Source organism: Gavialis gangeticus, unplaced genomic scaffold (assembly GCF_001723915.1).
Source record: "Gavialis gangeticus isolate Ggan-Ray unplaced genomic scaffold, GavGan_comp1, whole genome shotgun sequence".
In the NCBI taxonomy this organism is placed as follows: domain Eukaryota; kingdom Metazoa; phylum Chordata; order Crocodylia; family Gavialidae; genus Gavialis; species Gavialis gangeticus.
This window is the reverse complement of record NW_017728993.1, coordinates 4,837,178-4,849,421: the sequence shown is the minus strand read 5'-3', so window position 1 is coordinate 4,849,421 and position 12,244 is coordinate 4,837,178. Positions and strand designations below refer to the sequence as shown.

Here is a 12,244-nt window from a genome sequence, read left to right as displayed (position 1 = left end):
GATAAACACACACACACACACACACACACACACACACACACACACACACACACACACACACACACACAGAGTTAAAATGCATAGAATGCATATATTAAAATTCTTTAGGCAAAGATTTTAGAATTCCATTAATTTTCACTTACATTTGGAAAGAATAGCAGGCTCCCAAAACTAGCACATTAAGCCAATCTGCCTTAATTTTACTGCATTTACTTACACTGTTTAAGAATAACTAAAAATTACAGGTAACTTAAACATGAAACAGAAGAAAAATAATCCAACCTGATTTGTTTTGCAGAACAACAACACCATGTTTACTTGTGTTAGTCATGTTATATATGACATCCTGAGGAATTATTTGCGTTGAGTGCAAGACTTCTTCCAAAGATGGTAAGCCTAAAATTGTTTGCAAACTGCAGGAAGAAAAAAAGAACAGATATAATTTCAGAACTTTGAACAGCATATGAATATAAGTTATTTTAAAAACATTTCAACACGCAAGAATGCAAAAAACTGGTTTTATGGCTTTAATAACTATTTAGTCCCAGACTAAAAGGAAGGCGAGAAAGAAGGAGGAATATCTATGGTTAACATTTACTCCTCAGCTCCTAAAACATTTTTTCTAATAGCTTTCCAAAATAACACATATGCAGAATGTGAAACATATTTGTTAGCAAGAATATTCATCTTTAACAACATAAATATTGTCTGATAACTTAAACAAGGGTTTGTTTTGAAGTTTGAACTATGGGTATACTAATAAAGATTTTCTTGGCTGATACTGATACCTGATTGGTATCAGCTGATATGGCTAGTTAATAATCTGATAGCCAATGTATAGGAATGCAGCTTGGAGAGCAGTACCCTGCTAGTAAGTCTGTGGGGGGAAAGGGCATGTGGGAGGGGGTGGGGGGCAGATCGAGGTCCCAATGGCAAGTGAGGCAGAGGCAGTTCCCAGTAGGGCTGTGCAAAACGGCACCATTCTGTTTCGACTTGCATTTTGATGGACCAGTGTTTCGTTTTGATTCGAAACCACTGTTTCATTTTGTTTCGTCAAAACAGTTCTGCTGTTTCGACATTTTGCCCATAGGCTGTAATGGGGAGGCTCGAAATGGCCTATAACTGTCATTTCTGGCTGGATTTGGATGAAACTTGCAGGAATGGTAGCCCCTTCTGAGGGTGTGAAGCCTGCCAAGTTTCAAGATCAGTGCAGGGGTTTGGAGGAAACTGCACCTCAAGCAGCAGACAAGCACAACTCGTGATGTGGGTGACACTGTGTGTGTTAAGGCGAAGCAGGGTGAAAGCTGCAGGCATGCTAGTCCCTGCTAACACCACAAAGCTTGCCAGCTTTCAAGGAGATATGTGTAGGGTCTTCTGGGTTCTGGGGCCCTGCATCTCTGGCTGCTGACAGGCAAAACTCGTGACATGGGTGCTTGTGGGACCGTGTCTGTCTTGGGGCATGGGGGTGAAAACCGCAGGCCTGTTAGACCCTGCTGCAGCCACGAAGCCTGCCAGCTGTCAAGGAGATAGGTGCAGGGGAAGTCTGGGTTCTGGGGCCCTGCACCTCTAGCTGCCGACAGGCAACACTCATGACATGGGTGGGTGACACCGTGTGTGTGTTCAGGTGCGCCCTCACTCAACTGACACCAAGGCAGAAAGCAGGGCAATTCAAAAAATGCTGCCTTTTATGCAGTTTTTCCATCCTTCCCCCAGAGCACTGGGATTGGAAGGGACCTCAGGAAAGGATGACAGTCACCGGCCAGGCTACACAGTCAATGAGACCACTCCTTCCCCCGCTTCCCTCACCTTACTTTAGTTTTTGTTTCCCTGCAGGCAAACCCAGCTTGAGCTTCAAAACTCAAAACATTTAGAAAATTTTGAAACGTTTTGACTTGCCTCACTTTGTTTTGAGGCCATTTCGAAACTCTGTTTCATTTCGATTTCGCTGTTTCAAGCTTGAAATGAGTCAAAATGAAACTGCCGGTAAAATTTCACACAGCCCTAGTGCCCAGCCAGGATGGCGAATAGGACCCCGGGACCAGGAATGGGATGGAGCTGTGGGTAGCTCATCCAGGGGAGAGGGGGCAGCTCCCTCCCACTGTGTGTACCTGCGAGGGAGGCATGTGCCTCCCTAGATTTGCACGTGGGGTGAGGGCGGGCTGCCTGCTGTGGGCTCGGGGCCAGAAGCTGTGCCAATCTCTTCTCAGCAGGGGGGCTGGGCCAGGTCTGTGCTCAGAGTGGGTGGCAGCGGGGCAGGTGGCAGCGGTGCTGGGAGGACTGGCTATGGGGGAGTTTTGGAGTTGCTATAGCCCCCCAGCACTCCGCTCGGCTGCCTTTCCCTTGGGAGCCCTGTACTGCAGGGCAGGCAGGGGATGTGCAGTGCAGGGCTCCCAAGGGAAAGGCAGCAGAGCTGAGTGCCCTGAGCAGGGGCGGTGTTAAGAGGGGATTTAGGCGGGTTATAGGCACCCTAAAATTCCCCACAGCCCCCCAGTCACCCGATCCAGTGCTGCTGCCACCCAGCCCACACAGCTGAGTCCGCCCTACCCCTGCCCATTCCGAGTGCAGCCCCAGTCCAGCCCCCACCCCACTAGGAAGAGGCTGGTACAGCTCCTAGCCCTAAGCCTGCCCTCATGCCGTGGACAAATCTGGGGAAAAGGTAACAGGTGCATGCAACACCAGGGAGCCACCCCCCTCCTCCTGAATGAGCTGCCCACAGCTCTGTTCCACTTCTGGCCCTGGGGTCCTATTCACCGCTCTGGCTAGGTAGCACCTGCTTCTGCCACACTCCCTCCCTCACTGTGGGGGCCTCAATCTACCCCCCTCATGTCCCTTCCCTTCCCCCTGCCCCTTGCCCCCCAGAGACTTACAGGGGGGTATCAGGATTTATCAGTGACATTGTTGGCCAAACAAAAAAAACAACAAAAAGCAGCAGACTGCCAATAACGTTAATTTTCCTGTTGTCGATGGCAACTGATATGCGACTGATATTCTGGTACACCTCTAGTTAAAAGTTTTTAATTATAGGTACACAGCACATACCTTTAAATAGTTTCTAATGTACTGTTATTTACTTACTGTATCAAAATTACGTTTCTCCAAATTTCTTCTATATTTTCTTGGCTTATTTCAATTGCATGTACTGAATGTTCATTGGCTTCTTCTAGTATTTCACTTTTTGCTGTGTTCTCCTGCAAATGAGCAATTATAACATTTTATATTTTCTTGTCACGCAAATTTTAATTTAGGTAACATTTTATTTCACAAATGTATTTTTAAAGTTGTATTTTGAATTAAAAGAAAAACACTTTGGAATTCACTTAAGCATTCTTAGTGTTTCATTCAACTCTTGAGTATTTAAATTAAAAAGGGTAAAAGCCCTTTTCCATTTACTTTTATTCATAGTTAAAGTTTGGGATCCAGCTTAGAAAAAGACTGCACTCTCAAAAGTCTGCAACTGAAAGAGAAAAATGACATTTCAAAATGAAACACAAGACTAACCTCCTAAATATTTAATACCTGCATACATGATTACAGAATCAGAGAGCCAGAATTACAAAAAAGAAAAAAAACAGCAGGAGAATAATAAAAAAACAAACAAACCCGCAGACAAACAGACCATGCAATCTTATTCAAGTTTCTATAGCCAAGTAGGAAAATTGCAAACTGTTAAGTAATAGGTCATTTGTTTTAATGCTCCTAAATATATGCTTTATGAACTTTTATGAAGAGAGAAAAAATTCCTAAAGTCTTGAATAGTCAATTAAAGAACAAAAAAAAGTGGAGTGTTTAAACATATGTGGTGGTGTGTTAAGTGACTTGCCTGAATTCTAGCACATTGCGTAACAGGAGGCGAGGACAAACACAAGCAAATCTAAATCAGTCTATGGTCAATCTAAAGTTGTGGGCAGGCAAAGAGCTATATATAGTACTGTAGTTTCATCTGTTGTACACAATTAAAATGCACAAGGACTTGTTTTCATTATTATTAAAGCACTTCAACAATTATGGGGTTTCATACATTCAGAATGCTGTTTATATACGGTATGAAGTCACTTATAAAGTGACCAGTTTATTCAAGATCTAGCTGTAAATAAAACAAGACAAACTGCCACATAGAGGCTCCTGAGAGACATGGAAAAAAAAGCCCCTAAAACCATGCTTTATTGAAAGCAGAGCATTAGTTCAACTCTGCTCTACAGCATCTGTATAGATCAGGTACTTCAGCGGAGCCGATTCTCAAGCCAGCAGCAACAGTAGGGGCTGTATGTGGTTAGCAGAGCCTAGCCACATTCAGGCAGCAGCATGTGTATGGGGGTGGGTGGTAGCATGGGTCTGGCCATATTCATTAGGATCCAGGGACCCTGGATTCTGCAGCAGGCCATACCCTGCCTCCAGCCCATCCTCCCCACCAACTCCTGGTAACCCATGGAACGGACTGGTGGGCCATATGTTTGACACCCCTGGTCTAACGGGGTTTTTATTGTTGGCTGTATCTTTTTGTTACATGCATGTAATGCTCTAACTTCACCCAGAGCCACAAAAGAATTTTCTGGGGGGGCTTTTCCCCCAGCTTAGGTGGAAGGGAAGGCGCAAAAGCAGATGACAACACGACTAAAGGAGAAGAATGTTTCTGATTAGGTTGTTATTACCAGAGATTCAAGTAACTCATTTTTCTTAGGAGTCCTCCTGGAGAACTGTGGCAGTTTAAAGAGACTTTCTTTCTCTTTAGGAAAATTTTCTGTGTTTTCTCTGACTGGACCCCAGTTTGGCAAAGCTTTAACTGGAGAGGTTGGAGGAAATCTGGAATTAAACAGGAGAAATGTCCGTATATTTAGAATAGATTAAAAATATAAGAATTCACTTGAATCCAAAAATGTAGTTTGTTACCAAGAGTTCCCTAAGCCCCTGAAAAGGTATGAGAGGAAAAAATGCATCACTTTTGTCTTCACAGTGTAGCTAATTTAAATTAAGCAAAGTTTTAAAGTAGCTTTGGACCATTTTCCTTTCTTCTCAAATGTGACAATCAAGGACAAACATCTATTTAAAACAATGAAGTAGGGGAAAGTACAGCTTTCAAGATAAGTACTTGGGGTAGATGAAAAGCAGATTCTCTCTCAGGCACTCTTGACAGTATTATTTTCCTAGAATAGACATTAGTAAAGTTACTGTCACACAGAAAATGCTTGTTGAACAAGTTAGGATCTTTCAGTTAGTTTCAGTTTGTGTATATCTGTACAATACCTGTATAGATTATTGTTGTCTTCTACATTTTCTGATCCCCATCTTCCTTTTATATCCTCAATTACATGATTCTTGAGAAACTTCCTTAATAATTGGATGGTTTGGTGCCTAGTAACTTCTGGACCAAAATTGCTGTTATTCTTTAGCAGTTCATGAAGCCAATCTACCGCTTCTGCAGCAGTAAAACAATTTCCATGCTTTTTAAAGTGTTGCCTGTGTTTCCTTAGTGGCATCCCTGCTCGAAAATATTTAATAACTTCATTCCACTGCAAAAGAAAACAAGTAAGGTAAAGAAAACAAGAGCACAAAAAAAAATCAAAACAAAGTTTAGGTTCAGCTTAGGCAGTACAACAAAAAGTAGTTTACAGTTCTGGTTTTAGCTTAAAATAAACATAACCGAATAAATATATTTAGCAGATTTTTACTTCAGTGTCACATGATTTCAAGCCAGTTTCTCAAATGTTTACCCTGTAACATCAGTTTGTACAAGTCCAATTCTTGTGCAACTAAATCAGCTATACTGTGTAGCCTATCTAGAGTCAACCTTTAAATTTAGAGTGCTAGGTCTTTAAACACAGCAATTTATAATGTATTAAATGGTCCCATTTAGCAGCTCTCAGGAAACAGTTTCATTAGCAGCTCTCTGTGACTGCAGTTTTCATTTTGAATATATTTAATATGTTTGGATATATTTCCTTGCATGAGATTGACTCATGCAGCATCAGATTCTGCAACCAGTCCTACTGGAACCAATGGTCCCAGAAACTAGCCTACACTGACCACTGCTAAAGAAGGAATACATCTATTTTTTAAAATTTAAATATATTGGGGCCTCACATATAGTCCACATCCACAGATGCTAGAGAAAAGTGTGTTTAGATTTGGCATTTGCGTGGGATGGTTTCGACAGGAAGGACCCTGCATCAGCAGGGGGTTAATTCCCTTCCACCCCTGCTTCCCCATTATCCTATGGACCCCTCTGCACATGCAAGTACGCCTGTGATGGGATCCAATGCGTGACCCCTACAATCACACTTCCTGCCATGCCGTGCATGCACGGCAGGAGGTGTGACAGTGGAATTGCGCATTGGATCGCCTTTTGCCTTATGGCTGGTGTAGGGAAGCCCCCTCTGAGGCTGCCCCCCGGCCCTGGCAAGAAGCAAGCGCCCATGGCTGGGAGCCCCTGCAGTTCATCTCCCAGCTGCGGGAATTTCATCCGCCCCTGGGGCAGCTGCACCCCTCAGCTGCTGGCACCCAGCTGGGTCCTGACACCCAGTGTCTGCAGCTGCAGGGCTCTGGGTCTTGGTGCAGCCAGGACCTGGGGCCTGTGGCTGCTGGGGTGGAGAGTCCCTGGTCCCAGCTGGGCATGGGGCACCCTGTGGCTCCCAAATGCGGGGAAGACCCTGCTACAAGTGCACATTAAAGCATGGCAGCAACCCGCTCTAGAGTTAGTACTTGTTTTGAGGTCTAACTTTAGAGCCGGTTGGAGCTTTTTATGGTGACAAAGGTACTGCGCACCTGAAGCTGGTCTCAAGGGAACTGCGCGATTGACCACCCCACTGCGCAAGGCCCCTGATGTGTGGAGATGGGGTATGACATAAGAAGTGACATCAATCGCCTAAGGAAACAAGTCCTATCCAGGCGGGTTTCAGGGTCCTGCAGCGAGGACGACCGGCACCCTCCATCCCCCCGGAAACGAGCAATACCCCCACGTCTGTCATAGGGGCCGTTCAGGGCCTTTCCCGGGAGCCGCGGGCCGGTCTGCGACCTGCTCCCGCCCCAGGGCTGCCCAGAAGCCACTGCCGGCCCCGGCCCCGGCCCGCGCGCTCTCACCAGGCGGGTGGCGCGGTAGGGCCCGGCGGGCACCAGCCGCGTCTCCATGGCGCTGCCCGAGGCCCCGCGCCGAGAGGGGGGTGGGAACGAACCAACGGTCCCTCGCCGCAACAGAGCAGCGGTTTGAACGGCCGGGCTCCAGCGATCCGGGGACACTGATTGGAGGAGAGCGGCGCGCGCGTAGGAGGTACGTCGCGGCAGTCTGTGACGTGTGTGGGCTGGGCTGGGCGGGGCCTGGGGCGGCACGGGCTGTTCTGAGGCCTTTCCGGGGGGAGGAACCTGTCGAGGTACCGTATTTACTGGACTGGAGGGCGGCCCGGGATATAAGGAAGTCCCAAGAATGAGATCCTAGTTATGGACAATGTATGCGTTTGTTATCATTTTCCATATGTGGACACTTGTTATAGCTTCCCACATAGAGAGTCTGAGCGTTGGAGGGTTGGTTTGAATTTCCCCCCACCTGCTATATAGCAGGGAGTGCAGGTGGCCCCCTTACCTCTGCCCTGCCCACTTCTTCCCCTGCAGCCTTCCTGCCCCGCCCCCCAAACTCTCCCAGTCTGTGCCCCACCCCCAACTTTAGGGTCAGGCCCTGCTCTGTCTCCCTCGTGGGAGCTCAGCCCTTGCCTGCCCCTGCTGCAGGGTGAGTGGTTCCCAGGTGCTCCGGGCCTGGCAGAGACCCCAGCCTCCGCCTGGCCGTAATGGGGGGAATGGGCAGAGGGGAAGCAGGAGGTGAGGGGTCAGGACACTGTCTTGGGTCTGACTGGTCCCAGCCCAGGCTTAGGGCCGAAGTCAAAGCTGCAGCCGCTGCCTGCTCCTCCCTCCACTTCGGTTGTGACTATGAGGGGCTTTCTTCCCCCTGTATTGACTGGGGGGGGCATTTCTTATGTTCAAATGTAGTAGGTTGTTCTAATGTTTGACCACCTACATAATCAGAAAGTCCCTCCTAATCTCCAGCCTCAGTTTCCCCTGCTGCCGCTTGAGGCCATCACTCCTAGTCCTGTCCCCTAGTCCAGGGGTTCCCGACCATTTTATGTTGAGGACTGGCAAACCAGTAGTGACTGCCATACTGTGGGCCAGTAGTGACTGCCATACCCATTTTTATACTCGGTATAAAAGGGTTGGCTGCTGGTCACTTCCAGTCCGCAGTTTGCCGGTCCGCAGTCACTTCTGGTCTGGCAGTCTACACTCCTGTGGACCTGCAGCCAACCCTTTGAGATACAGCTTGGGGGTTGGGAACCCCTGCCCGAGTCACCACTGGAGAATTGCAGCATTTGGGTTTTTTGACAGTAGGTTTCAAGGCCTCGCAATCATAAAGAAAAGTGTGAAAATGTGCAGTGACTGACAGCCAAGGACGTCTGTTCTCTACACAGCATTAGCCACCCCAGGATGACCTTGCTGCCCACCAATGCATGGCATGTTGCTGTGTTTAGATGAGACTTGCAACTTAAAGGCAGCTCTGCATAACAAATGACACCTGGGACCAACCAGAAATTCTACCTTACCCACGACTCAGGGCACATTCCTGTGAAAATTACCACTTAAAAAACAAATTGGGTGGTGACATCAACTTTGTTTTGTGTCTCATCTGATGATGTCATGGACAGGGAAGAACTTAAAATGCTATGAGTGGAAAACTGGGCAAATGTTACAGCCACAAAATAAGTTTAAAAGTCAAAAAGGGTTCAAGAAATTTGCGCTGTCTTAAAAATTCACCCACAGTATTGCAGAAGGTAGGTCATGGTGGCACCTTAGAGACTAACTGGTTCAGATAGGCATGAGCTTGCATAGGAAACAATGTACTTTGCCAGATGCCATGAAAAGACTGGTGTGGAAAAAAGATTGTATGAATAAGGGAAAGGGGCAGGGGACGGGATATTGCTAAGAGAGTTAATAAATATGTTGTTGAGATCAATTGCAATCAATAAGGCAGTTAATACCCGGAGGGACTCTTCCTCCTTGCAGTTAACAGGTAGAAAGAAACAATAGTCCCTTCTGAAACCATGGTTAATACAATCCAGTTTATGTATGACTTCTTGTTTCACCCTCAAGTTACTTTTTAAAGGTTTTTTTTTTTAGGGACAGCTACTCTAATGTCAGGGTTGGAATGTGCAAGGAGGTTAAAATGTTCTGCTATGGGTTTTTGTGCATTTCATCAAAGTACCTCAAGTATATAAGGGGGCAACTGTGGAGAAAGTGGGCACTGAGATCTGTCATAAATATGTTAGAGTATTGTGGGGGGATGCATGTGTCCAGGGCAGTGCCATTTGTCTGTAGGTATATGGAGTCTCCAGTTCTGAAGGTGTGTGAGGATAGAGTGGGAGACTTTGATGGAAATAGAAGCAGTGTTGTAGGGCATTTATACACATACTCCAGGAGTTGGGGGCAGGGAATGCTTTAATTAGAGTGGCTCTGAGAGTCTCTCTAAAGTGTCCAGAGCATCTCATGTATCCGCATCCCTGTGCTTAAAAATGGTGATGAGGGTGCTTTAACCAAAGCTTGTCAAACGAGCTTTAGTTAAAGTGCCCCCACCGCCATTTTTAAGCGTGGGGACACTGATATATGAGATGCAGGGATCTTCATAGATTTCATAGACATTAGGGCTGGAAGGGACCTCAGAAGATCATTGAGTCCAGTCCCCCGCCCAAAGGGCAGGAAGTCAGCTGGGGTCATAGGATCTCAGCAAGATAAGCATCCAACTTGCTCTTTAAGGTGTTCAGTGTAGGTGCTTGAACCACCTCTGATGGCAGGCTGTTCCAGACCTCGGGGGCTTGGACAGTAAAGAAATTCTTCCTTATATCCAGCCTGAAACAGATCTACTGGAGCATGGTAATTACAGCGCATGGGAGCAGCCTCGCTGCTTGTGTATAGGTGTCCACTGTCTCAAATAATGTTCCTTATGGCTTGTAATCTATCTTCATGGGGGATGCTGGTGTATAGAGATGTGATGTTCCTGGTAACTAATATAGTATTGGCTGAAATTTTGTCAATGGACTCTAGTTTCTTTAGGAAATTTGTGGTTTCTTTCAAATAGCTGGCAGCTCTGGTGGCATAAGGGGATAAAATAAACAGCCAGAAACTCCTTCAGTAATGATGTCAATGCCAGTGATAGTGGGGCATCCTGGGTTGCCACATTTTTGGATTTGCATTAAGTAAAGGTGCTTGGCTTGGGTTGGGAGGTGGAAATATAAATTTTGCCCTGCAGTTCCACAGGTAGCATCTTTAAGAGGTTGTATAGTTCCCTCTGGTATTGTTCTGTGTTATTCTTTGATCAGGGGTTGGTGAAACTCAGTGCTGGAAAGTTGCCTCTCAGCTTCCTGTATATATGCTGTTCTGTCCATGACAACGGTGCCTTACTACCCTGTTAACACCAGGGTTGTTTTTAAGGCTGTAACTTGGAGATTTTTGGTTTTGGGCCATCTCAGAGTAGTCATGGGAGCAGAAGCAGTTTATGTACAGGTCCAGAGCAGGGTTGTGACCATCAGGTATTGTGGTCATCAGGCTATCCTGTGCTGTGTAGCAGTCACAGGATGGTGGTGGCTTGATCATTTGTATGACTGTGTCATGGATATACTCCCTTACCTATCGGCAATGGAAAAAAGCTTTAAGGCTTTCATATAGTGGCACCCTACTGAGCTGTGTAGTGGAGCAGAAGTAAAGACCATGGGGATTCAGTGTGGTGAGAGATTAGAGGAAGCAAAAGATATTTGGGAGATGAGTCTGCATTAAAGTGTTATCACAACTGAGTTTGTTATCAAATATCCTTAGGGTTCTTCAAAGGTAATCTGCAGATTTAAAGGATGATTTAAAAATACATAAAATGGTAAGCCAATATTGGAAGCATTTTCATAAACTTCCTGTATAATACTGATGCTAATTTTGCACATTCTGTTGCATACAGATTTTTATGCATGCATGGTTCAAGGTTACCTACCTAACAGTTGGTTAACTAGGTCCTAGCTTAGATTAAAAAAAAGTAAAGGTAGAAGATGCACAATGCAGTTTTTCTCAAAATGGTTCAAAGTCCTTAACAGCTACCCTACTTGAAAAAAAAACACATTAGTAGCTACAAGTTCAGCAAAATAATTGTTATTTTCCTGCTAATCAGAGTGTAGTAAGAGCAATGTTATTTCCTTAGTATTTTCTATCTATTGGAACTAAAACCTTTTCAGATTTGTTATTAGATTTGAACCTTTTGCAGACGCTTTTCAGTCATTTGTAACACCAGTAATCAAACGTCCTTATTTTTTCCTCAAAAAATCCTTGTTGACCGTCAAGATGGAAACCAAAGTTGAGAATGATAGTGATTTGCTCAATGACCTGTAACGGTTGGTTCTAAACATAACCACATTTGTAAGTCATTTTCCCACTTTTCTTAAGGAAATCTTCATAAACAACACATTTAGAAAAAGAAAATATCAGAGCAAGTCCATTATTGACTTTACATGCCAGAGACTCCTATCATTCAGCTGGGATTTTGAAACAAAACATGCGATTCAGATATAACTGCATCCAGCCAGCTATTCCCAGATCATTTGAAAGAGTTTGTAGAGACTGTGTATCTTAGGTCAGATAAACAGATTTTAGAAGCATCTCTGGGAAGTGCAGCAAAAAAGATAACTGCAGTAGTATGGGAACCATTACAGTCCATTTCCTTCATTTCAATGTAGGTGGTGTTATACCATTATTGCCTGGAGTGCTTTAATTACTTTCCTAGGAGACCCAAACCAGAGTTCTTTCTACTGTTACAATTCAATTTCAAGCCTATGGTCTTGCCTTTAGTTTTCCTGACTTATAGAAAACTGAATACATGGATGCAGATAGTGTGTATTTCTATTATAGGCATAGTCCTAAAGGGATATCATTGACTTGAAATCTAATCAGTTCTTAGAAAAAAGATGAGTAAAAAATATTTTTTCTGGACTCTAAGACCTGTCTCTTGTTTTCTGTACCAGATTTTATGAGTTTATAAATGAGATTTCCAGGGTTTAAAATGTTTCTCTCTCCCTTGTTGCCAGTAAAAGACTCATACAAACAACAAAGGAAACTTGGTTAAAACCTCAGTTTTACCATTAGCGCCCTGTGGCACAGACTCTTCTAATTGCTTAGATCCTATTGCAAGGCTGGGGCTTAACTGTCTGTGGCTGTGCACAGATGTTACATTTCTCCTGGT

General features: G+C 45.0%; 1 protein-coding gene across 3 annotated transcripts in view; it reads right to left on the bottom strand.

The window, feature by feature from the left end:
• Positions 1 to 7,175, bottom strand: part of DEPDC1 (DEP domain containing 1) — a 28,801-nt gene extending 21,626 nt beyond the window's left edge. For all 3 annotated transcript variants that reach the window (XM_019528411.1, XM_019528413.1, XM_019528412.1), the window contains exons 1-5: positions 7,075 to 7,175; positions 5,242 to 5,507; positions 4,650 to 4,800; positions 3,076 to 3,188; positions 283 to 413 (exon numbers count right to left, since the gene is read on the bottom strand). In XM_019528411.1, the coding sequence (XP_019383956.1) occupies positions 283 to 413; positions 3,076 to 3,188; positions 4,650 to 4,800; positions 5,242 to 5,507; positions 7,075 to 7,122 (709 nt within the window). In that variant the 5' untranslated portion in view covers positions 7,123 to 7,175. The remainder of the gene's footprint in view (positions 1 to 282; positions 414 to 3,075; positions 3,189 to 4,649; positions 4,801 to 5,241; positions 5,508 to 7,074) is intronic.
• Between the last annotated feature and the right edge of the window lie 5,069 nt (positions 7,176 to 12,244).